General features: G+C 40.4%; 2 protein-coding genes across 4 annotated transcripts in view; both read left to right on the top strand.

Moving 5' to 3' along the window:
• Positions 1 to 3,444: 3,444 nt before the first annotated feature.
• Positions 3,445 to 23,155, top strand: LOC118367487 (leucine-rich repeat and immunoglobulin-like domain-containing nogo receptor-interacting protein 1). 3 transcript variants are annotated; one of them, XM_035751010.2, is made up of 3 exons: positions 3,445 to 3,652; positions 19,648 to 19,764; positions 19,871 to 23,155. In XM_035751010.2, the coding sequence occupies exon 3, from the start codon at positions 19,883 to 19,885 to the stop codon at positions 21,722 to 21,724; it is 1,842 nt and encodes a 613-aa protein (XP_035606903.1). In that variant the 5' UTR covers positions 3,445 to 3,652; positions 19,648 to 19,764; positions 19,871 to 19,882; the 3' UTR covers positions 21,725 to 23,155. The 3 variants fall into 3 exon arrangements, with proteins under 3 accessions (XP_035606903.1, XP_035606902.1, XP_035606904.1); XM_035751009.2 differs by lacking the exon at positions 3,445 to 3,652 and adding an exon at positions 17,141 to 17,473; XM_035751011.2 differs by lacking the exon at positions 3,445 to 3,652 and adding an exon at positions 17,480 to 19,316.
• Positions 23,156 to 25,167: 2,012 nt separating this feature from the next.
• Positions 25,168 to 27,071, top strand: part of LOC118367489 (semaphorin-7A-like) — a 16,415-nt gene continuing 14,511 nt past the window's right edge. The window contains exon 1 of the mRNA XM_052494371.1: positions 25,168 to 25,523. Coding sequence (XP_052350331.1) covers positions 25,442 to 25,523 — 82 coding nt within the window. The 5' untranslated portion in view covers positions 25,168 to 25,441. The remainder of the gene's footprint in view (positions 25,524 to 27,071) is intronic.

Here is a 27,071-nt window from a genome sequence, read left to right as displayed (position 1 = left end):
CACACAGACAGAATGAAAAGCCAATTACAATGCCACAGACTGCAAGCTCATTCACTATTTTATTTAAAAATTGGTAGATCTCATCTGCCCCGTGCTGCTCCATCTCCAAGTTTGCTCTTTAGGGATTAGTAGTCCGAGACAAAATGTAGTTAAAGTGGCGCGTGCCTCATGTTTCGGCCTCCAAAGCATATTTTTAGACCAGGGTCAAACACTCACTATGCAGAAGAGAAAATGAAATGAGCTGGGAGACTGTAGCTAAGTGACGTTCACTTTATAGCGGTGCCAATATTTTAAAGAATACTTGGGCACTCTGCATTATGGGCCTGTTCATTAGTGGAGCCAAGCAGAGCCACAAGAGACAGCAGCTGAGGCCTCACTGTGGGATTAAAAGCTGACAGGTCTATTTGGAGTTCCATGCTTTGATCCACAGAATAGTATTAGGATGACCTTTGACATCATATGAAATTCCATGCACCACAGTTACTAATGTGTGTGTGTGTGTGTGTGTGTGTGTGTGTGTGTGTGTGTGTGTGTGTGTGTGTGTGTGTGTGTGTGTGTGTGTGTGTGTGTGTGTGTGTGTGTGTGTGTGTGTGTGTGTGTGTGTGTGTGTGTGTGTGTGTGTGTGTGTGTGTGTGTTTGTTTCCTTGGTTAGTTGGTTGGTTTGGTCTGTTATAGACTTTAAACTCAAATCTCAAATTTAAATGGTGGTCAAACTGTTATAACAGACAAAAGCAATTTTCACAAATTCCCAGTATCCCTGAATCTATTATCCGCATCAACCAAGCAACATCACCAACACATGATTCTGTTTTGTAAAAACATTTAACGAATTCATCACAACAATGTTTTACTAATTACATGTTTGTCTGAGATTAGCATTTACATGTAATTAATTTATTGAGTCTTGCTTTGGAGAAGGGAGTGTGCTTTGTTTTTGTTTTCCCCTTGTTTTCATTATATAAAAACATTTAAGGATGGATCAGAGCCACCCAAAACAAATAATCCCAATGTAATCTTCATGGTTACAAAACGAAGTGCTGGCCGCGAACCAAGCAGAGCCTGTTAGCAGGTCTTTGACCAGCTGTCTGTGGCAGCCGCTACAAAAAGAAAAACCCTCAAGAAAGAGCTCATCCTTAATTTCAGGCTCCTTCCTACGCAGAGAAAAACATAACTATTATTCATATTGTACAGATTATGATTCTTTATGGTATCATTCTGATGAAACACAACATTATCTTTCTGTTATTCTGTACATGTTTTGATTTTTGGCTAGACATATTTATCTACATTAATCAACAATGTTGATATAAATATTTTGACAATGATGCAAATCATTCCTCATCATGTTTTCTCAGATTTCGTTCAGGTCTGATATATGTGAAATGGAGTATGTGACACTAATGTAGTCCACTAGATTGTTTTGTTGTACTACTGTAATTCCGATTAAAGTAAGTGAACTCCATAAGGTAGTAAAGGTGAACCTGGTTAATTATAGAGAACCGGCTCCATCTCCCTTTGTTCATTTTAGACATTCTCCCCCCCCAGTGGCCAAACGTAATTAAAGTCCTTTGGGCTTTGCCAAGAGTGCCACTGTCCTTCCAAATCACTAATGGATGGCGCACCAGTTTCAGATACAGAGAAATAAAAGGCTACTCACGATCATTACAGCAAATGTAACATACTGGTCATTAAAATGAATTAAGTGACTATCAGCTACATTATGTTGGCAAAGCAACCAATGCCAACTAATGCACCTCAGTGAACAACACTGTAACAGAATGTCATGTGGAGAGTGTGGGACTCCTGTGCAATCAATACATAATGTATCTCTAATGCATTTTTTTTTACATCAATCCAGGCAGGCAGGTCACCCATGATACAAGTCAGTATTCTAATATTCTGCTGTCCATCCATGTCCGAGGATGTCAGGAGATGACCTGGAAACCAGCCACTAGGGGCAACAGTGAGCAATGTCACCTTCAAGCATCTTCCTCTAATTCCAAAAGTTGAATGTTTGAATCCAGTGATAGAAAGTAGTTTTCTATATATATTGTTTAAGCCTATCCCAAACCTTAACCCTTACCTTAACCATTGAGAGTTAATGCCTAACCTTAAACATTACCTTAAAAATTTGGAGTTGATGCATAAACTTAACCTTAAACACTTTGACATTTTCCCTTGTGAGGCAGTCTCTCCAAATGAACATGGCCATGAGTGTTGTTAAACGCAATAACCTTCTGCACCTGCCTCAGTTTCAGGTGCACTTTTCCTCTAGCTCCTCATCAGGAACATACCGTCTGGCAGATGCTCCATGTTATGCTCCATAGAGAGGAACCACAAGGCTGACCTGCTCCAATCAGAGAACACCAGGTAAACTGATGAGGATTAATTCAAATAGAACTGTGGTTGAGCCCAAATCTACCATTTACTAGTGGGAGCCAAGGCCCAACATCTAGCCCATCTGGCTTCTTTCTGCGAAGCAGTCACAGTGTTAGATTAAAACAAAACCCAGAGTAGTTTGCCCGAATCCCATTGATGGGGAGTTGGATTGACTTGTAAAGCTCACAGGGCATTGTCAGGTTGGCCACACTTGAATATGGTGGCAAAATCCCTGTTCTAGACAGAATTCTTCTTGAACATAAATATCTTGTATAACCTAAAACTGTTCTAGACAGAATTCTTCTTGAACATAAATATCTTGTATAACCTAAAAGGAATGCTCAATTTCAGTTTAGAATCAAACATACCAATATGTTTGTGTGCCAATTAAAATATCAAATAATGTTTTGTGAGGATTATTGTGGCAAATCCACGAATGATTGCATGCATGTGTATGCACACTTTGAGGCATGGGCTCTCCAACTGAACGCTGAAGGGGATGCATTTAGTCTGTGATTGCCCTATAGTTTTTTATTTATATATATTTATTTATTTTCTATACAGCTGGTGTCTTGCCTAAGTCAAAATATTTGCCTGACCAGAGTGCACATTTGCCCATCATTCCCAAATATTGGCCTAGCCGGCGCGGTAGTAATGTACTGTCGTGGATCATTTCCAGAACTCAATCAGTCTAGTGGATAACATCACAAATCCTTTTAGAATGCTAAAATCTCAGGGATTTCGCCACCATATTCGCGCATCTATGGTAGCCTACTATGAACTCGTTCTTACACACTTGGTCGTTGCACTATGTCCTCATGGACAAGGGTTTCATTCATGTAGTTGACTGGTTCGTTGATGTACACCAATAGGCCACTTTCCTCCAGTTCGCTTGAGGTAATTCTGATATTTTTATGTGATATGCAATTGCGACTCGAGCAAGAGCGTCACTACCACGCAGAAGAGCACAAGCAGGGCAAGAAGGCGGGCTTTCGATAGCGTCAGAAGAGAATAAAGTAGTCGACCTAAATTATTTTCCGTAGCGTAATTATCCTACCCCAGCGGGTGGTGCAGTAGTCAGAATAAATTAATGAAGGAGGACAAATTAAATTGTGTAAGGTCTCAAGGCATATGTTTTAAAGTCTTGTAAAACATGATAAATCAACCAGCAACCGACACGAAAAGCTTAGGCGAGAAGGAACCCGAACGTTTGGAGTTGTGCGTAAAATATGGAAATGTTTTACTATCAACGTTTTATTGAAGTCATTAGCTGGTGAGTTTTCGTTCATTGTATACAATTTTCAGTGTACATTTTAAATTTTGTAACCCTAATTGATTTTGCAATTGTGTTTTTATATCAGACAGTTCATAGGCTACTGATTTACCAATCTGCATTGTTGGCTACTTGTCAATAATATGAACTAAGCACCTGTGGGCAGCAATATTTTGTACAGGAGCGGACTTGTGTTGTCGCTCTTTGGCGTCGATTGATTTATGGGTCAGCCTAATTCAGACCCCATGTAATAGTTTTTATGGTCAACGTGGGCTTCTGGACAGAGACCAGCTCAAACGAGTTATTGACATGGCTTTCGACTTTAATCCCACAATAAGTGCCAAAATGGTGACTGTGATTTCCATTTTATTCCTTTGACTCAACATTTGAACAGGTCCACAACCTAATATGGAAGGAACAAAAACACAAACGTAATATTAATAAATATACAAAATACAGTACCTGGGTTGGCTAGGCTATATTGTCAAAGAAGCAAAGTCTATACACCTTGATTTAACTTCCAATGTAAGTATGCAGAATGCAAAGTTTTTCCGGTCGTGACAATATATATATATATATATATATTATTATTATTATTATTATTATTTTTTAAAGCAATCCTGATTGAGCCGAGTAAATGTTCTTATCATTTAGAATACGTTGGATGAGCCAATTATATAAATATCCATTAAAACGTATAATTAGATAATTAGACGTTTATGATAGATTTTCAACTTCATAATTGATTTTCATCTGCAGCCTGATAAATTAAAATTAAAATTTCAATTATAATTCATCAAGGGAGAGAGAAAGATACAATAATGTTATCCAGTTTGTAGATTTTTTTTGTACGTTTTTTTTCCCCAGCCAGAGAGAAGGCGCATATCACAGAAGAAGGAGAATATCACAACAATGAAGTGCGACTGGCAAAGCAGAGTGCCAAAGAGTACCTTTTGGTGACTGGCCAAATAGGCACTTTAATCAGGAGGTGCTTTATGCACAGGAAGTATTTCAGTATCCTTGTTAGGGGAATGATTTATCCTGACTTTTAATTATCAACCTGACCTGATCTGGGTCAAGCAAGAAAATATTTTTCATCAGTGCCTTCTTTGTTTTGCTTGGTCGTCATTACTGAAATGTAAATGGACTTGTTCTTAATTTCAAAGTTATGTGAGGCAGGGCTGTTTATACAGTCCCAACAGTCCAGGGATGAGAATATATTTCGATAGGTTGCTCAGCTGCAGCTTTTAGCTTCATCTGCAGTCCTTAATAGCAGGCTTAGTTAAAAGCATTGGGGCAAGGTCACGCGGTAACGGAGTCACACTCCCACTATAAACACGGCCATATCTTTTTAATATGTGTCATGGAGCCATATGGGAGTCTTTAAATGCATACAATTAAGATGTATTATTTCGTTTCTGGGCCGGTGTGACTCCATCAAGCACTAATCCATATTTTGCATTAAATATATATTTGAACAATTACTTGTTAGTATTGCACTAACTAGTATGGCACTAAAACAATGACACACACACACACACACACACACACACACACACACACACACACACACACACACACACACACACACACACACACAATCGTTAAAGATACGATATGTAACATTTTGGGTGACCTGACCAAATTCACATAGAAGTGCAGGTTATAGATCTATCATTCACAATGAAAGCAAGTCTAAGAAGCGGTAGATATGTTCTATATGTGTTATTTCTATGTTTCCCATTCATTAAATTTAGTTTTTGTGTCTTTTACTTTCGGTTTTGTATACCAGCTTCAAACAGCTGTGTGACCCTTCTACCGCATGACCTTGCCCTTTGAACCTGGAAGAATGCACCACAGATCCTTGCACACTTTCATCCATTCTGCTCCAATTTGACTCTTACAGTCCGGGGGATTAACATCAAGGCAATTCCACTGTAAAATAATGTTGATGAGATTATATTTCACTTGAATAGTATGCCAAACATAAAACATTGTTTTCAAGGTTAAACAAACCACACTACTCGATGCACAAGGACTACTTTTATCAATTTTCACAGAACATTTTACAAAAATACTTTTACTCGAAGAACAGTGCAGATGTAAAGTTTGGTAACAGAATGACAGTGAAATCTCCATCAGTGTTTTATGTGACCACGTTGTCCAAAAACGACTCTGAATTAAGATTCAAATATGTCTACAGAAATAATGGGGTGTCAGCTATGATATACTATATCTACAAAAGTATCTAGACACCCCTTAAAATTTGTGGATTCGGCTATTTCAGCCAAACCAGTTGCTGACAGGTGTATATAATAGAGCACACAGCCATTCAATCTCCATATACAAACATTGGCAGTAGAATGGCCTTACTGAAGCGCTCAGTGACTTTCAACGTGGCACCGTCATAGGATGCCACCTTCGAAACAAGGTCTACTGTAAGTGCTTGTTTTGGGAAGTGGAAACGTCTAGGAGCAACAACGGCACAGCCGCAAAGTGGTAGGCCACACAAGCTCTAGGAACGGGGCCACCGAGTGCTGAAGTGCGTAGTGTGTAAAAATTGCCTGTCCTCGGTTGCAAAACCCACAACTGATTGACAAACTGCCTCTGGAAGCAAAGTTAGCACAATAACTGTTTGTCAGGAGCTTCATGAAATGTGTTTCTATGGGCGAGCAGCCACACACAAGCCTAAGATCATCATGCACAAAGCGCGGTCCATACAGAAATGGTTTGTCGAGATCGGTGTGGAAGATCTTGACTGGCCAGCACAGAGCCCTGACCTCAACCCCATCGAACAACATTGGGATGAATTGGAACAGGCCTGCGAGCCAGGCGAGCCAGGCCTAATCGGCCAACATCAGTGCCCAAACTCATTAATGCTCTTGTGGCTGAATGGAAGCAAGTCCCTGAAGCAGTGTTCCAACATCTAGTGGAAAGCCTTCCCAGAAGAGTGGAGGCTGTTATAGCATTAAAGGGAGGACCAACTCCACATTAATGCCCATGATTTTGGAATGAGATGTTTGACGAGCAGGTGTCCACATACTTTTGGTCATGTAGTGTATGACACCTTGAGTTTGAAAAAAATATATACATATTTTGGTTATTGAATTACAGTGAAGTGGATTAACACACGGTAACAGAATGACATCATGTGTTCTTGATCTGTACTGTAGACAGGTTAGCTGACATCACAAAAACAATGCAAACGCTTTACTGGGGCAGAAGGCGGTGTGTTGTTGTGATTCTGGATGACCAGATAGCTAGCAGCAATGATAAGAAGCTGCTATGTGGGGAGTCGTTTCAGCTAGTTTTATGTTGTTCTTGATACCATGTCTTGTTTTAAGGTGTTTTGAATAATTTCCTGTCAATGCTAATATGGCAAAAATGTGCTAGCTAATCAACAACTGTAACGATGTATTTGAAGGACAAGTTCTCATTCTGCAAATGTATTTCTTTTCAACATTGGAGATGAAATATATACTAAACAAAAATATAAACACAACATGCAACAATTTCAAAGAATTTAAGGATATAAGTCAATTGAAATAAATATATTAAGCCCTAATCTAATATGACTGGGAATACAGATATGCATCTGTTGGTCACAGATACCTTAAAAAAAGATAGGGGTGTGGATCAGAAAACCAGTCCGTATCTGGTGTGACCACCATTTGCCTCATGCAGAGCGACATCTCCTTCACATAGAGTTGATCAGGCTGTTGATTGTGGCCGGTTGTTCCACTCCTCTTCAATGGCTGTGCGAAGTTGCTGGCTATTGGTGGAAACTAGAACACGCTGTTGTTACATGTCAATCCAGAGCATCCCACACATGCTCAATGGGTGACATGTCTGCTGAGTATGCAGGCCATGGAATAACTGGGACATTTTCAGCTTCCAGGAATTGTGTAGAGATCCTTGCGACTACATTATCATGCTCAAACATTAGGTGATGTCTGCGGATGAATGGCATGACAATTGGCCTCAGGGTTGAAATTGCCACTGATAAAATGCTATCGTTTTTGTTGTCCATAGCTTATGCCTGCCCATACCATAACCCCACTCTCACCATGGGGTACTCTGTTCACAATGTTGACATCAGAAAACTGCTCGCCCACACGACGCCATACACGTTGTCTGCGGTTGTGAGGCTGGTTGGACGTACTGCCAAATTCTCAAAAATGATGTTGGAGGCGGCTTTTGGTAGAGAAATTAACATTACATTCTCTAGCAACAGCTCTGGTGGAAATTCTTGCAGTCAGCATGCCATTTGCAAAACCTGAGACATCTGTGACATTGTGTTGTGACAAAACTGCACATTTTAAAGTGGCCTTTTATTGTCCCGTGCACAAGGTGCACCTGCGCTGTAGACAATGCTGTTTAATTAGCTTCTTGATTTGCCACACATGTCAGGTGAATGGATTATCTTGACAAAGGAGAAACTCTCACTAACAAGGATGTAAACAAATTTGTGCACAACATTTCAGAGAAATAAGCTTTTTGTACGTATGAAACATTTCTGGGATCTTATATTTCAAATCAAATTTTACTTGTCACATGCTCCCTAAATACAACCGGTGTAGACCTTACCGTGAAATGCTTATTTACAAGCCCTTAACCGACAATGCTGTTCAAGAATTACAGTTAATACAATTTTTACCAAAAAATAAAACATCTAATCAATCAAAAAGTAACATAAGAAATGTACATAACAATAACGAGGCTATATACAGGGGGTACAAAGTCAATGTGTGTGGGGTACAGGTTAGTCCAGGTAATTTGTAAAGTGACTATGCATAGATAATAAACAGTGAGTAGCAGCAGTGTATAAACAATGTCAACCTGTGAAACATGGGACCAACACTTTACACGTTGCATTGATATTTTTGTTCAGTGTAGTTTACATGCTGTCAAAAAATCTAAGCCAATCCCTGTCTGTTTTACCCCATAGTTGTGCACGTGTCAGTTTTGATTCTAAACAACCAACCATTCTATACAGAATTGCATAATTATGGATGATGTTTACTGAATAGGTACGCAAAGGTAGAACAATTTTGTTATTCTACACTGGATATTATTACCCCCAGTTGGTAAGGGTAGGCAACAACACGTCTGCCACGCTGATCCTCAACACTGGGGCCCCCCATGGGTGTGTACTTAGACCCCTCCTGTACTCCCTGTTCACCCACAACTGCATGGCCAAACATGACTCCAACACCATCATTAAGTTTGCTGATGACACAACAGTAGTAGGCCTGATCACCGACAACAATGACACAGCCTATAGGGAGGGGGTCAGAGAACTGGCAGTGTGGTGCCAGGACAACAACCTCTCCCTCAATGTGAGAAAGACAAAGGAGCTAATCGTGGACTATAGGAAAAGGCGGGCCCTCAGGAGACTGAATAGATTTGGCATGGGTCCCCAGATCCTGAAAAAGTTCTACAGCTGCACAATGGAGAGCATCCTGACCGGTTGCATCACTGCCTGGTATGGCAACTGCTCGGCATCTGACCGTAAGGCGCTACAGAGGGTAGTGCGTACGGCCCAGCACATCACTGGGGCCAAGCTTCCTGCCTTCCAGGACCTAGGCGGTGTCAGAGGAAAGCCCAAAAAATTGTCAGAGACTCCAGTCACCCAAGTCATAGACTATTTTCTCTGCTACGGTAAGCGGTACCGGAGTGCCAAGTCTCGGACCAAAAGGCTCCTTGACAGCTTCTACCCCCAGGCCACAAGACAGCTGGACAATTAATCAAATGGCCACCGGACTATTTACATTGACCCCCCTCCATTTGTTTTGTACACAGCTGCTACTCGCTGTTTATTATCTATGCATAGTCACTTCACCCCTACCTACATGTACAAATTACCTCGACCAATCTGTACCCCCACACATCAAATCAAATCAAAACAAATCAAATGTATTTATATAGCCCTTTGACTCAGTACCGGTACCCCCTGTATGTGGCCTCGTTATTGTTATTTTTTTTTTAACTTAAATTTAAAAAATATATATTTTTTAATTTTGTAAATATTTTCTTAACTCTTCTTGAACTGCGCTGTTGGTTAAAACTTCTTTGGGCTGCAATCCCGTTAACGGGGTCAATATGACAACAGCCTGTGAAAGTGCAAGGCACCAAATTCAAAACAACACATCTCATAATGAAAATTCCTCAAACATACATGTATTTTATACCGTTTTTAAAGGTAATCTTGTTGTTAATCCCACCACAGTGTCCGATTTCAAATAGGCTTTACAGCGAAAGCACCACAAATGATTCTGTTAGGTCACCACCAAGCCAAAGAGAAACTCAGCCATTTTTCGAGACAAAGAGAGGAGTCACAAAAAGCACAAATGGAGAGAAAATGAATCACTAACCTTTGATGATCTTCATCAGATGACACTCATAGGACTTCATGTTACACAATACATGTATGTTTTGTTTGATAAAGTTTATATTTATATAAACGAAATCTGAGTTTACATTGGCGCGTTACGTTCACTAGTTCCAAAAACATCTGGTGATATTGCAGAGAGCCACATCATTTGACAGAAATTATATTATATATTATATCATTATAAATGTGGATGACAATTCAAGTGTTAGACATGGATATACACCTCTCCTTAATACAACCGCTGTATCAGATTTTTAAAAAACTTAACGGAAAAAGCAAACCATACAATAATCTGAGACGGTGCTCAGAAAATAAATAAAAATTGTCCCCCATGTTGGAGTCAACAGAAATCAGAAATGACATTATAAATATTCCCTTACCTTTGATGATCTTCATCAGGATGCACTCCCAGGAATTGCAGTTCCAGAATAAATGCTTGATTTGTTCGATAATGTCCATTATTTATGTCCAAGTAGCTACTTTTGTTAGTGCGTTAGGTATACATATCCAAATGCTCGTTAACCATGGACAAAAACTTCAAAAAGTTATATTACAGGTCGTTGAAAAATTTCAAACTAAGTATAGAATCAATCTTTAGAATGTTTTTATCATAACTCTTCACTAATGTTCCAACCGGAGAATTGCTTTGTGTGTAGAGAATCCATGGAACGCAGGTCGCTATCATGTGAAATACGCGTGACCAGGAAATGGCTCTCTGCCGTAACCTGACTCATTCAGCTCTTATTCAGCCCCACATCACAGTAGAAGCCTCATTCAAGTTTCTAAAGACAGTTGACATCTAGTGGAAGCCCTAGGAAGTGCAAGTTCATCCATATCCCACTGTGAATTCAATAGGGGATGGGTTGAAATTCGACCAACCTAAGATTTCTCACTTCCTGTTTGGATTTCTTCTCAGGTTTTTGCCTGCCATATGAGTTCTGTTATACTCACAGACATCATTCAAATCGTTTTAGAAACTTCAGAGTGTTTTCTATCCAATAGTAATAATAATATGCATATATTAGCAACTGGGACTGAGGAGCAGGCCGTTTACTCTGGGCACCTCTGGGCACCTTTCATCCAAGCTACTCAATACTGCCCCTGCCGCCATAAGAAGTTTTAAGGGCTTATAAGTAAGCATTTCACGGTAAGGTCTACACTTGTTGTATTCTGAGAACATTTATTTTACAGTAGGTTACAGGTAGATTCTGAGAATGTTTTGCTCTGTTACCTTGAAAGCTTTCCTGGGTGGTTTTACTGAAGCTCTGTGAATGAAGATTATAGTTCATTTGGAGGTTCTTGAATAACTTCTTTAAAACTTTCACAGAATTGTTCAATAAGACTTTTAATAAACTGCTATCTTATTTTAGGTTACGTTTTTGAACTCCAAGCACAGATTGAACACATTGAACCTATACTTTTCTGTTATTTTCCATGGAATTAGTCCACTGCGCCACCAGGATGGAGGTAGCATGACATGTTTGCTTATGCACACAAAACTGTTCATTTTAGTCTATTCAAACAGACCCCATTTCAAAGGAAACAAGCACTTCTTAAGATGCGCTCATTAAGATCTGGCCAATAAGTTGGCACAGCTAATACACCTGAACACACTTAAAGAGAGAGGATATAGATCATTTTGTTGATGCTGAGAACGGAATGTATATGTTTTTAAATAACATTCTTGGAACATTCTCTAACGTTACTAATGTTTTCCTGTGGTTTTTATGGAAAGAACAATTTGAAAACATTCACAATGGACAAGCACACTCTCATCAAACTCTAAGAAACATATGGTTCTCAGAACATTATGTGCTAGCTGGGTTTGTACCCACAATGCATCACTATTGACCAGACCAAATCTGTACCAATCATAGACATTTATGTTTCAAGTTTGGACATCACAGTACAGCACAGTTGGTTACACTAAATGGAAAGAGAGGGGGCACATGGGTAGATGTCAGTAAGAGGTGGTTTATCTAGATTGTTTTCAAACTCTTGCTTTGACCACCACTTGACAGAAAGAAAACAGTTGTGAGCTGAACATAACAGTATGCCAGTGGAAGGGAGGACAGTAGCAGGTGACCCAACTGTGGTTTCTGACTACTATGAATTTCCATTGTAGCCATTCAGTTGCAGTCAGTCTGTTACAGATGTTTTGGTTATTCTTTCAACTATTTGTTAACAGAATAATGCGTTTTAATCACTTAATAAATTATGAACCAAATTGTTATTAGTAAAAACACAAAACGAATTGGTTGGTCTACCTTTACTTGTTATGTGAACTTTCATAATCCTCCCTCCTGAGGGAGAGAAATTAGGAAATATCTTTAAAGATATGTGGGTTTTTGGTAACTGAATGATACTAGGCAATATTTCTTAAACTTAGAGAAGGCAAATTGTTAATTTTTTTATTTAATTCTAATACCTTTTAAGACTTTTTCTGCTAGATGTTTTCTAAGACCCCTTTTCCATCTGTTTGACCAGAAATCAAAGCCTTTGTTTATTCCTAATTTCTAGCATGGACAATGGTGGACAATGTATTTCCCCCCAGAAATATTGACTCTCGTAGTTTTCATTTCACACCAAATTTGATGTGCTCCTATGAACTTCACATGTGAATGCTCATAGGGCTTTTTACACGGAACTGCCCATCACTAGTATTGGAGAGTTGGTTTAAAAACCTGTTTATGGAGGATAATGCATTCTGTTCACACCAACTCTGTGCTGGGTTGACAATTTCAAAGGATTGTTTCTGTCATTCTCTTTTTTTATGCCATTTCAGTAGCCTCAAACAAGACCCATTTGGAAGGATTGTGCATAAACATTATGCATACATAATAAAAGTCACAATATGAAGATTTAAATGGCAATACCCTTGGGCTCATGTGAAATCAACAAATTACTTATTCTCGCAATTGCAGTGGTTATGAGAGACTGTGCTAAAGGACTATGACTAATGTTTATGCATGTTTTCATTCTACCTTTTAATTTGATTAAGTTGCTGTAGTGTTTCTGCAAATAAGAGGACTTATTAAACGAATCAATGATGTAAACACAACATCACAGCACTATAATAAAACCTCATTGTTAATTTCCCAACCAATCTATTTGAGCAAAATGAAGCATGGTTGAAAAACCTGCACACTTACTCTGAGGTCACAATGGACACGGTGTCTCTTTGCCTTTCTTTGATGATTTATCCTTTCAGACTCAACCGCGGTTATCACATTTATTGGATGAGATAACAGCCCCAGTATGTGCCGTACCCAGAGAGGACAGTATGTGCATTCCATTAGCGTTCCACATGATTGGACCAACGCTATAGCTTTAGCACCACCATAGCTTTTTACCTTTATTGGAATCAAGTTAGGATTGTGGCTGGCTCTGATCAGATTAGCAAGCAGCCCGTAAGTGTGCCAAACGGGAAAAGCTCCACCTGTCCAGTGGTGTGTGGAGGATTATGTAGTGTAGTTGCTTTTCTGTCAAAAAAAAAAACGCAACCCGTAACAAACTGTTGTGGCTCTCTTTCAAGAGGTTGATCTCTTTGTCCTCTCAAAGCTGTTTTGGAATAGTGAAAGCAGAGAGGGTATGCTGAAAATGGAAGGACATTCTAATGAAAGTGTAGCCTAAAGGAGACCTTATAACAGGCCAAATGTAACCCAATAATGGTACAATTGGCTGCTGTTATATATTATTGGTATACTCCCCAGAGGTGGAAAGTTTCCTGACTGCTGAAGTCCACCTTCAGAAGAATCAAGTACCTTTTTTTTAAAGCGTGCTTGCTGGAATCCTTGTTTACCATCCATCTTCTCCTGTCAGACATGGTTCTTTCTCTCATTGCACCTTGTTGGATTCAATCTGTCAATGCTATTAACTAAAACGACCTCATTCGGCATGTCACATCAGTGCTGCACTGAAACCAATTATCTTTTCTCATTTATTTGTGCTATTATTAATTTTGCAGACAGTGCACTTTGTGCGAGCAGTGACTTAACTGACTGCCTTGATAAAGAATTATAATATAGTGCACCCTGCAACACGACAGAACACTGTCTCTGGAACCAGATTGATTTAAGTGGGTTGTCATAGTGACCCACTTCTGCCTCTGCCTGTGTGAAAGAGTGAGCGTGTAAATACAAACATATTCAGAGCGCACACATGCGTACACACACATAATGCATAATGCATAATGCCTAACCCTAAGCATCCCGACGCAGACACACATTCCACCATACAAAGACCAGAAACTCTCCAAAACCCACAGATATTTAAGTTGCAAATACACACAAAAGGCATTTGTATAAAACACATTAAATCCAGATGAAACAAATGCAATTACAAATGTGGGAACAGTGTCACACAGTTAATATAATCATATTTGTCACAGTTGCAAGCTTACAGCCAGACAAACATACTCTTCTTTATGGCTTCCCTATATGCTTAGTATAATGCAATTACACAATCTATCTAACGTAGGTCTACACACACACACACACACACACACACACACACACACACACACACACACACACACACACACACACACACACACACACACACACACACACACACACACACACACACACACACACACACACACACACACACTGCAATATTATTGAGGTATACGTTGTCTTTACAAAATGTTTTAAAGTGATTGAATCAGAAATGGCTCGCTTGACTTGAGGTTGTTTACGAGCCCTTTCTCCTTTCCCTGGCAGACCCAATGGCAAAAAAATCTGGCATTCTGAAGAGCACTGCTATTCTCTCCCCCTCGGCCTAGCAGCTGTTCTGCTCACAAACCTTTTAATACACGCTTGTAGAACTCTGGTGCATATCACAGAGGCTGGTACACAGGGGCAGGTGCCAGGAGCAATAAACAATGTCTTTCTAGCACATAAAAACATACAGATATACATACACACTGAGACACTTTCAACAGAGTGGATGCACACACCCGGGCCCCCTGGTCCGTGCTGTTGTTTAATTTCAGCCATCTTAATTGGTCTAAGAATAGCACTTATACAAGTGTCAAAGTGCAGCCTGGCTTACACTGTGCATTCTATTTCTAACCCCATGATGATTTGGAGAGTGACCAATGTGGGGAGGGGAGGAAAAGTCTGCCAGGGTGTCTGTTTTGAGGACTGACTTCAATACAATGAATGAACACAAGACTGTTCTCGTGGGCCCATCCAAAGCGGCCCCCAGCTAGACATCATGCACCGGTTCAATTGGGTCTTCTTGCCCATAATCTCTAAGTGTCCCTGACAATACTGATCAGGAAAGATATGTCTTGAGGTAGGAAAGACCAAAGGCTTTGGGAAATACTAGTCAGGTTGCAGAGCAGATACGACTTCAAAACAATGAATCACATTAAAAAACAGATCAAACGTAGTTTTGGGTTGTTGTTTTGCTCTGTTTCTGCTGTGGGTCATGTCAAAATGAGAAGAAGGCTCATGAGCCACAGTTTTGGTTACCTAAAGTCATTCCATGGAGTCAGTAATGGGGATTCTGTAGCTAGGCACGCACTGCAAGGTCACCGTTTTGACACTCAGAATGTTCTGACATCTGTCCACAGTTTGATGTAACACGATGACAGCTGAGCGGACTTGATGAGTTTTATGTGATGGTGGGGAAGAGCTGAGTGGCAAAGTCCAAATGTTTGAAAGAATTAAGCAACAGTGGGATCCAACCCAAACACCAAACATGGTTTGTGGATCTGCCATGGGATTGTCTGAGTGGATGTTACATCAGGTTGGCTTTGATATAGTTTGCATTTGGAGTTGTGGTTGTCTGTTAGATAAGAGCTGGCCGCTGCACAGGTTTGGACGGTTGGGTTTTGGTGTTATGCAAAAGTTTTACATCTCGGCCAGTCAGGCATTTTGCCATCAACTGTCCAGTTAAAAACAATAACAAACCGAATACCCACCCAGGACAGACTTCATTCAACACCTTCCTCAACAACTATTTCAATTGGAACAATACTTAAAATAGTATTCTATTTTTACCCGTAAGAATGTACTTAGCATAAATATGATACCGTGTGACTGTGGAATCCAAAGTGGGTGAAGTCTAGGTTCCTGACCCAGGGTCTGGTCACTTTGTGACCTCTAGGTCAGGACCATTGGCTGCAATCTAGCTTCATGGTGTATGCATGGACATACAGTACCAGTCAAAAGTTCGGACACACCTACTCATTCAAGGATTTTTCTTTCTTTTTTTATGACTATTTTCTGCATTGTAGAATAATAGTGAAGACATCAAAACTATGAAATAACACACATGGAATCATGTAGTAACCAAAAAAGTGTTAAACAAATCAAAATATATTTCATATGAGATTTTTCAAAGTAGCCACCCTTTGCCTTGATGACAGCTTTGCACAACTCTTGGCATTCTCTCAACCAGCTTCACCTGGAATGATTTTCCAACAGACTTGAAGGAGTTCCCAGATATGCTGAGCACTTGTTGGCTGCTTTTCCTTCACTCTGCGGTTTTTGCGACTGCACTTGAAGAAACTTTAAAAGTTCTTGAAATTTTCCGGATTGACTGACCTTCATGTCTTAAAGTAATGATGGACTGTCATTTCTCTTTACTTATTTGAGCTGTTCTTGCCATAATATGGACTTGGTCTTTTACCAAATAGGACTATCTTCTGTATAGCACCCCTACCTTGTCACAACACAACTGATTGGCTCAAACGCATTAAAAAGGAAAACAATTCCAACAAATTAAATTTTCTAACAAGGCACACCTGTTAAATGAAATGCATTCCAGGTGACTACCTCATGAAGCTGGTTAAAATAATGCCAATAATGTGCAAAGTTGTTATCAAGGCAAAATCAAGGCAAAGAGTGGCTACTTTGAAGAATCTCAAATAGAAAATATATTTACATTTCTTTTGGTTACTGCATGAATCCATATGTGTTATTTCATAGTTTGATGTCTTCACTATTATTCTACAATGTAGAAAATAGTAAAAATAAACTAACTCTTGAAGGAGTAAGTGTCCAAACTTTTGATTGTTACTGTAGAACAGGAGGAATTCTATAACACTGTGGCTGAAGGCTCAACCTCTGACAGCCCTGCCTCATTCGGACCACCTAGCTTCTTGCCGTGATGTCATGCACCTGCCAGTCTCTGTCTCTCACAAGTCCACACTGAGGGATCAACACGGTTCATTTATCTTAGCTTGCACTATGGTGTTAGAATGGCTCAAGCAGTTCCAAGCGTCTGAGCTCAAGTGGATGGGTTGAGTCAGCCCTTCTAGTCGCTATAAAACCATTTTCGGGAATAGCAGGGATGAGACAAGCCACTCTGGGACTGATTTCAAGTTGGCTGGTCAGTGATAAGGCTGTGTCGAGAAAGGACAGAGTGAGAAAGTGTCTCTATGATGTTGGACTGAGAGACCGCAGCTCCCGCAGGTTTGACTGAGCTCAGCACTGTATATTTATAATATTGATGTATTAGTCATCATATACATATTCATTTGATATATTGGATTGTAGATTTTCAGCATTTTTAGAGTAGTATATGATGTATTTTAGAAAGGGCATGAACAAAGAAATATGGTAACGGTAAATAATTGCAAGCTATATTGTACCCATATTTACCATATTTACTTGTATTTTGGTTTTAAGCAGTAGTTAAATCACAGCAATGGATCGGTCCATAGTCCTCTTGATGTGCCTGACAACCCTTTGTCAGCTAGTGAATGTTTTCTTCAGTTGGATCTTGGGGCCAATTTTTCAAATGCAATGCCACAATTAGTAAACTGATTGGATTCATTTACAAGATATCAGCAAAAACATGATTATGTCATCACATTGTGCCAGTTGGGAGAAATATATGTAGGCTATCACTTTTTACTTTTGTTTATTCAGGTTTTAACTTTTGATCAGTGGTGGAAAAAGTAAAGACACCTAGATGGAAAATGACTCAAGTAAAAGTAAAAGGCACACAGTAAATTTCTACTTGGGTAAAAGTCTAAAAGTATTTGGTTGAAAATATACTTAAGTATCAAAAGTAAAAGTATAAATTCCTTATATTAAGCAAACCAAATTGCACAATTTTCTTGTTTTTAAAATTTACGGATAGCCAGGGGCACACTCCAATGTTCAGACATCATTTACAAATGAAGCGTGTGTCTTCAATGAGTCTGCCAGATCAAAGGCAGGGATGACCAGTGATGTTCTGTGCATGAATTGGACCATTTTCCTGTCCTGCTAAGCATTCAAAATATAACAAGTACTTTTAGGTGTCAAGGAAAATGTATGGAGTAAAAAGTATAATATTTTGATGTATAAGTAGTCGAAAATATAAATAGTAAAGTACAGATACCCCCAAAAATGACTTAAGTAGCACCGTAAAGTATTTTTACATAAGTAGATTTAGCCTTTTGGTGTTTGAGGGCTAGATCTAAATGCAGTTGCAGTTACAACTAATGTTTTTGGCATTTGTGTCGGTATAAGAGTTAGTGCTTTAGTCAGCGCTTTTGTCGTCATCAGGATTAAAACTTTTAAAAGCATTCCCAAAATCTGATTTGCACCATAGTTGAATCACAAATGTTGCTGAAATGTATGTCATATTATATTTTATATATTTGTACTTAAAAGGACAGTTTGAGATTCTGGCAATTAAGCCTTTTTGTTCAAATGAAGTCAAATGAAAAAATGTATGTGTCTGTGTGCAGTTTAAAGGAAGTCAAAGGTAGTTTCTGGAGCTATTGCTTACTAGCGTTAGTGCAATGACTGGAAGTCTACAGTAGCTGCTAGCATTGTATCCATGAGTTCAACTGTGTTGAACCATCCCTTTTAATACAGTGTAGTTGAAAATGTTCCCTAATTTCTTGTCCTGCTTAATGAATTGAAAAGGAGCCTGCACAGTACGACAAAACCATTTTGTTTCTTGGGGTATGTACGATGTGCCCCTATGGGAATGTTAGACTATTCCCTACTCGACCTTCTCAACTTGGTCCTGTATAGCCTACGTGCGCACATCTGCCTTCACATGTCACGTGTCACTGGCCCTGACCACAGATAGCCTGCCTAATCCAGATGTCTGGCCAGGGGGCACAGCTCCCATCTGAACTGGCCTTCATCAGGGTTTTTAGAATCAGTGAGCATAGGTCTGGATGCACTAATGAGGATTTTTTTGTTTGTTGTGCAGATCAAGATGGGGCACGGTCATGGGCGTGTGTTTCATTACCGTATCACTACCTTTTAGCCTGCAGCTTAGACTGAGGATATAAGTTGCAGAGTAAAAGTGGTAAACAATGTATTATTTGGCAATCAATTAGTAGAGATGTTCTCTGTATTAAACAGAGATGTAGGTCGATAGTAATTAGGACATCTGCTCTGAATAGTACCTTAATTATGCTCTGACGTTGATCATGTGGATTTTTTACTACATTTTTTTTGTCTTGATTCCACTCTCAAATTTACCACTTTTGTTTTAGGTTTATCTCAAAATGTTGAAAACTCATGCTTTGTCCATAAATATAGCATTTGCAATCCATGATTTACAAATGCTACAAAGAATCCTTGCTTTAGTTTTTTTTGGGGGGGGGGATTAATTCCTGTCTCTTTTGTCTCTCTAGGCCACTTGCAAGGACATGTTTTTCACAGAACATCATCTCTTATAGAAGACTTAACTCAAGTCTGATCCCAACTTGACCACCACTGGTTATGAAAACCTGCATCCTCATAGTAAATCGGTAAGTTCCTTAACAAATACTCAAATATATTCAGACCTTTGTTTTCATCTGTTATGGCATTGTGAGTTAGCATGACTGCTCATAACCTTTTTGTTTCCATTTTTAGGCAGGAGGCAAGATGTTTGTGGAGTCTGTTGTCAGATGGGGGGCATGGAGCATCTTGCTCCAGTGTGGATTATTGGGCGTGTTAGCAGGGGACTTCCCCTGGCCTTGCCCTGCCAGGTGTGTGTGTCGGCTTGAGACTTTAGAAGTTAACTGCTCTGACAAGCAGCTGACTTCTGTGTCTGAGGGCTTCGCTAGTGGCACCCAGCGCATCAACTTATCTCGTAACAAGCTGAAGATACTGGGTCGTCGCCAGTTCTTTGGATTGACCCAGCTAGAGGATCTGGACATTAGTGACAATCTCATTGCCATGATTGAAGTGGAGGCTTTCCAGGGCCTGCAGAACCTCAAGACCCTGTGCATTAGGAGCAACCGCCTCAAGATCATCTCTGTGGGGGTCTTCTCTGGACTGCCCAACCTGCGCTTCCTGGACCTGAGTGAGAACGAGATCCTGGTCTTTCTGGACTTTACTTTCCGTGAGTTGGTGAGCCTCCACCAGCTGGAGGCTGGGGAGAATGACCTGGTGTTCATCTCCCAGCGGGCCTTTACCGGCCTGCAGAACCTGCAGGAGCTCAATTTGGACCGCAGCAACCTGACCTCCATCCCCACCGAGGCACTATCCCAGCTCCAGAGCCTGACTCGGCTGCGCATGATCCGCCTCACCATCTCGGCGCTGCCCAACAATGCCTTCCGCCGCCTGCATCGGCTGCGTAGCCTCGTCATCTCCCACTGGCCCTTGCTGGACAAGCTGGCCAGCAACAGCCTGATTGGCCTCAACCTCACCTCGCTGGTAATCAGCAGCTGCAATCTCAGTGCTGTCCCATACCAGGCACTGCGCCACCTGGTCTACCTGGGCTACCTGGACCTGTCCTACAACCCCATCACAGCCATCCAGGGTAACCTGCTGGGGGACCTGTTGCGGCTGCAGGAACTGCACCTGGCTGGGGGAAACCTGCTCCGCATTGAGCCAGGGGCCTTCAGGGGGCTGGCTTACTTCCGTCTGCTCAATGTGACATCCAACCAGCTCAGCACACTGGAGGACAGTGCCTTCCACTCGGTGGGGAATCTGCAGGTCCTGCGGCTGGATGGGAACCCCCTGGCCTGCGACTGCCGACTACTCTGGGTGGTCCGCCGGCGACAGCGCCTGAACTTCGACGGTCGCCAACCCACCTGCTCCACCCCGGACATGGTGCGAGAGCGGGAATTCCGGGACTTCTCAGAGAAAGAGCTCCCGAGACTGTTCACCTGCCGGCAGGCCCGCATTGTGGACCGCAGGTCCCAGGAGGTCAGGGTGGAGGAGGGCACTACGGTGCTCTTCTCGTGCAAGGCAGAGGGTGACCCAATGCCCTCCTTTACCTGGTTGTCAGCCCAGCGGATTCCGCTCTCCACTACGGGGCGCATCAGGGTGTTGTCCAATGGGACTCTAGAGGTACGCTACGCCCAGGTTCAGGACAGCGGCACATACCAGTGCACGGCGGGCAACGCAGCTGGCAACGACAGCCTGTACGTCAGCCTCTATGTGAAGGGTTTCCCACGTAACCGCACCATGCCATTTTTCTCCGACGAAGGCTGGATAGAGTCCTCACATGCCCCTACTGCCAACTCCTCTGCCCAGGTGGCCAACCAGTACCCGTTTGATGCCAAGACACTGATCATTGCCACCACCATGGGCTTCCTGTCCTTCCTCAGCTCAGTGGCTATCTGCTTCGTCTTCATGTTCTTCTGGAGCCAGAGCAAGGGGCAAATCAAACACACAGCCACCATCGACTATGTGCCCCGTACCTCAATGGGGGTAGGAGGAGGAGGAGGGGGAGGGGGTGGAGGGGATGCTGGCAAGTTCACCATGAAGCTTATCTAAGGTTATGTGGGAAAGACCTTGGGACACATTGACTGTGTCACCCCATGAGGGTGAAGGCTCTACAAGGACACAGGGCCACGGTCTGCCTTCAGAAAGCTAGATCCTCAGTGTACCCTTAACATACAGAAATTATACATATCTGATGACTTATCATCTTAAATATCTTGGAGAAGAAAATAATGAACAGCGGTTGTCTAGAAGCCGGTTTATTTAAACTATGTTGTAATTTTTTTTTTTAATTGTGTCATTTTCTTTATTCAAGTATTTATTCAACATTACAATTACAGTGCTACAAAACGAATTTGCCGTTACTACATGATGATATGAAATATTATACATGTTCATGTGTATAAGGAATGCTCTTAAAGGGTCAAGGTTCATTTCACTCATATCAGGTGTGCTTGGTGGATCTGATATACAGATATATAGTAAGTGTGGATATCATGTGTCAACTTGCCAATACAGGTCAACCAAGCATTGCCCTCTGACCTGAGGATAACTATTTAAGCTTATCCACAGAGGATCCATTCAGAGACTCCATACTCACCATTTGCTTAAGGCTCTATGAAACTATAATAATATGCAAACACATGATTGTAGTAATAGTTATAATAGATGTATAGAATATTGTACTAGGCTATATTCAAATACTGTAGATAAATCAGTTTCACTGTACAGTAACATTTCATGGCTCACTTTTTGACTAGCCTCTAGTTTACGAAAATACATGTTGTTTTGGGGACAGGAGTATTATTTCGCTATCAGAATATGACAGTGTCCAGCGGGTGATGAAATTATAATCTGTACATAAGAATGTATCCAATTCCATGTCATATTATAAGCAATCTTTTAAGCTTTAAATCCTATTTCCATTAGATTTTTTATAACAAAGTAAGATAGTTCGCACACATCAAATACAGTGAATTCAAGATAACTTTTTGCAAAGTCGTTTTCTTTTTATATCAGCGGAATTTCATACTGTATAATTTGGTAAGATGTTGCAGTCAGCAACGATGCTTCAATGATAATATAACTGTATAACATTCATGTAACCTCACACAGTTTATTTTTCCTGAATGATTATCGATCACAGGGTATTGAAAATATGTGCCTGAGTAATCTTACTCGCCATTAAAGAAACAATGATAAACTGTAATGGCGAACATTACCTTGTGAAATTCAATGTCAAATGTAGGTCGTGGACATTTCCATGCTCTGGGTTACTTTATGGCTGTATCTAGTCCTGTGGATTAGTGTCACTCAAATATGCCACTCTTCTTTCATGTACACTTGTTGTGTAGGTACACACAAACCAAAATTCCAAAACAATGTAAATGATGTACACATCTATAGTTAAGTCTGTTTTGCTATCTTATTTGTATAATATAATCTTTTTGCATTTTGAAATGATTAAAAACCTCCTTTAACCTGCCTCATTGCCTTGGATTGATTCAGCAATATCCCATAGCCTTTTATGAAATGACAAAAAAACGATTCAGTCTGCCACAACATACACATCTCAGTGGATCTGAGTTGTGCTCTATTTTAAATAACTATACAGTACATTGTTAAAGAATTGCTATGAGAGAGACATCCTTCACTGCATAAGACACAGTACGTTGATAATCTCAATGTTTTGGCTCAGTTGTCAGACCCATTTCAATCGATTAGAGCAGAGAAAAACAGATTTGTTTCATTGCCTCAGCACAAACGCAGATGGTTATTTGATAGAGCTATGTTTGTTTGTTACACTTCCTTGTTGGTCTTACTTTTCTGACGGAAAGGAGGAAATAGTAAATGAGGGTTTTGCTGTATATTGTCTCATTAGTTCAGTTGAAGGTGACCGCATGAAGGTCAACCTCAGGAGATCCACGATCCACTGACAATTTCCCGTCCAGACGGATTTGAAGCCCACCAGCTCTAAGTGGATTCGGTGGAGAGCAAATCATTTTCTCTCTCTTGCCCTTGCCCAGAATAATCCAGAAAAAATGATAATCACGTGCATGAGCAGAGATTTAAACCCTTTTGGATTACCTCTGCATGTCTCAATCTGTTATATAGGTCTGTCTGGTGGCTGCTAACCCGAGGCCTGGCCTGTCATATTATCTGTTTTAATGCAACTATTTCCTCATGGAATGGAATCCAAAGGTTTTACTGTAGCGTCATAAGCCAATGCTCCCTATGGGAAGAAAATCCAAGGGCATTATTTACTTACTTGTGCTGTCAGGTGCAATGTTCACTGATATTAAAGACTGCGAGGACAGAAAATCAATGTTTTTGTAGGTATAAATCTATTTAGGTTTACAACAGCCTGCCAGAGAAATATATACTCTCAAGTAGGTCTCATGGTTTACAGTACAGGTCTACAGTATTATTGCACCTCTACACAGATATGTCCACAAGAGAAAGAACTTGTTAGGTGTGTCTGTTTTAACATGGTTAACACATTTAATGAACCCACAGTGCGGTTTTTCTTTACCTATAATTGATTGAATTGGGGCCCTTGTGTCTGAATTCCAGGTGCTAAAATAACCATGATGCTTTGTGTTCCCCTTATCTGGCCTGATGCTGGCCACTGAGTGGTGCTAAAACCCCATGATTAAAGATTCTCAAGTCTCAATCATTACACTTACAAAACATATTTGAATTTGTATTAATTATACAACGGGGGTCAACGTTTCTATGGAAATCATTTTGTGGAACTCCTACTGATTGGATTTTATAAGAAGGGAAATAAATGTAGTTATAGGTGACAATGACTAATTCATCTAGGCGATGTGTAGAAGTATGGCATATGCTGCAGATACAGTAGCCTATATCTAAACAATAGATTCCAAATGATCTCTGTATTATGTAACTATCGCATTTGACTAAAAGTGTCTAAATATCTATTACTCCGGAGTTGCTGTGAGTGCTCTTCGTTAGTGTCTCAGATGGTAGCCACCGTGAACGAGACTGACACTACCATTAAGATGAAACCATCCATTAAGCCATTTTTCCTGCCATGGGCATTGATGCATCTTCTGACATTCAAGTCAATTAACCCTCCTTGGATGCGCACACAGCAGAACTGCTTTGCTGATTCATCGCTTTCTGGGCGTACAAGTGACTATTGACAGGTATTGATTGGGCAACATTACAATAACCCATCTCTAGCATTATTGGCTTCTTGATGTGGACCTAAAACGTGTTAACACTACTGCCCGATTAAAACAAAATGGCTGTGTTTAGCAAAAAAACAAACATATTCAGGCTGGAACATGTTCTCCAGTTGCTCACGTTAGGTCTAAGAACATAAGAAAACATAGCCTGCACATTACAGGGGTATATTGTACATGTACGTGATTGAATAGGATTAATCCTTCAACACACTGCTGCGAGCATAAAGAGCAACAGGTATCAAATTACGCGTTTATGGTGGATTTACTCTGAAAGTGACCATGGTGCGCTTCCATACATCACGAAAGCCTACATTTCTTTTTCGCGCCCCATTCCTCACACCCACCGTTCTTTTTGTTTTTGAGGTGGAGCCTGATACCCCGATTCTTCAGTGGACTGTCGGCAAGACGGGTTGCATGATTGAGGCCAATAGTCAGTCGCATAGATCAATACATTATATGTATTGGTACGAAAGCTGATTGCCTATTGTGGAAATAATAAAGTGAGAACTCATTCTATTATTAAATCCTTGGAAATCGGGCACATTGAGGACGTGGAATGATGAATTATATCATATTGGCGACCGTTTTTTCCATGGTTTTCGCTGAAAAGTCACCTCGGCTGAAATTCATTGTAAAAGGTATGTGTTAATTTAGCTATTTGCGTTTAGGGTGGTCAGATACGCCCTGTCTGTGTATTAGGCTATATGCGAGGATCTTGTTTTTTTCCTCCATGGAAATAGTTAGATTAACAATGAACACTAGACTGTAGTCTACTTGAAAATAAAAGTAGTGGATCACTTTCCTCATCGCGCGTTTATACATGCATGACGTCATGCATGATTCAAGGTAGACAATAATGTAAAATGTTCCTCAAAACAAGCTATACCGACAAAAATAGAAAGTGAGCCTTATAATGATACTAGGCTATATTAAATTGACAGAATGTTTGGCATTGTGCCAATGAGAATGGATCTCAGAGAAACGCAAAAAATGTGACGAGAAAGAAAACACTTTGGACTTGGTATAATTGTATAATTTAAATAGCCGATTTGTCACATTATTTATGTGTCCCAGTTCTCAACTAAATGAAATGAAATAAGCCATTTGTATTAGATTACATGGAAGAAAATAAACACTGTGTATTAGATTAAATGGAAGAAATGAAGCACGGTGTATTAGATTATATTAATTAAGCTTCATGTGGGCTAATTTAGGCCCATTGGCCTATTCCATTGTAATGAAACGGAAGGGACAGAAGTGTTGTTTGGAACAGGTTTATGGCAGCGGGAACGTTAGAATTATTCAGAACCAATTGTGTTTTACAAGAAACTAGCTTAATTAAGATAGCCTATTATTACTATTTAGGTGTTCATTATTCGGGTAGCCTTTTCCTATACAATAGTGACCCACTCCTACGAAGACATCTAATCTTGAATTCAGAGCGCACCTCAGCATGCCAATGCAGAGGCTGTGTGTTAAAGGCCCAGTGCAGTCAAACGTGTTTTCCCTGTGTTTTACATATATTTCCACAATATGATGTTGGAATAATACTGTGAAATTGTAAAAAGGTTTATAATGCCCCTTTAGTGTAAGACCTGTTTAAAAAAAGGCCGCATTACATTTCTGCCTGTTTTGTTGGGATGGAATTTTAGACTGCCTGGCTAATTCGGCTGCATTATACCTTTAAGTGTTTTGAAGGTTTTGCACGTTTTTTGCGTTTCGGTCACTGATAACTCATGTGTGAGGTTCAACCTAGGGCAGTGGGTAGACGTTTGTCAGTTGTCATGGAAACGCAGTCCTGGTGCTGTTTACCAATCAGACAGCTGTTATTTGTGATCAATGTCCGGATATTTCTTCTGCTCTGCACCTCATTTTCTCTTCAAGACAGAATATAAGGCTAAATGATCCGTGCTAATTGAAAAGAGGGCTCAGGAGCTCTGGGTGTAATATCATTAAGTTTACTCAAAGACACAATGTCAGTGAACGTATTACAAAACCACTACATTACAGTTAAAACCCATCCTTATGGTGAATACTTTGGTCGCGCTGCAGAACTGCAATGCAGGTACACGAGCTGACGCGTTGATGGTACTGCAGTAGCTGAGGCTTGTTGAGGATAGAGCAGCAGCATTAGCTCCAGGACCTCATTAACACACGCGAACACACGCGAACACAAGCGCGCGTAA

The sequence above is a fragment of the Oncorhynchus keta genome, chromosome 34 (genome assembly GCF_023373465.1).
Source record: "Oncorhynchus keta strain PuntledgeMale-10-30-2019 chromosome 34, Oket_V2, whole genome shotgun sequence".
NCBI lineage: Eukaryota > Metazoa > Chordata > Actinopteri > Salmoniformes > Salmonidae > Oncorhynchus > Oncorhynchus keta.
Note: the sequence above shows the minus strand (reverse complement) of the source record. Positions and strands in the feature narration are given on the sequence as shown.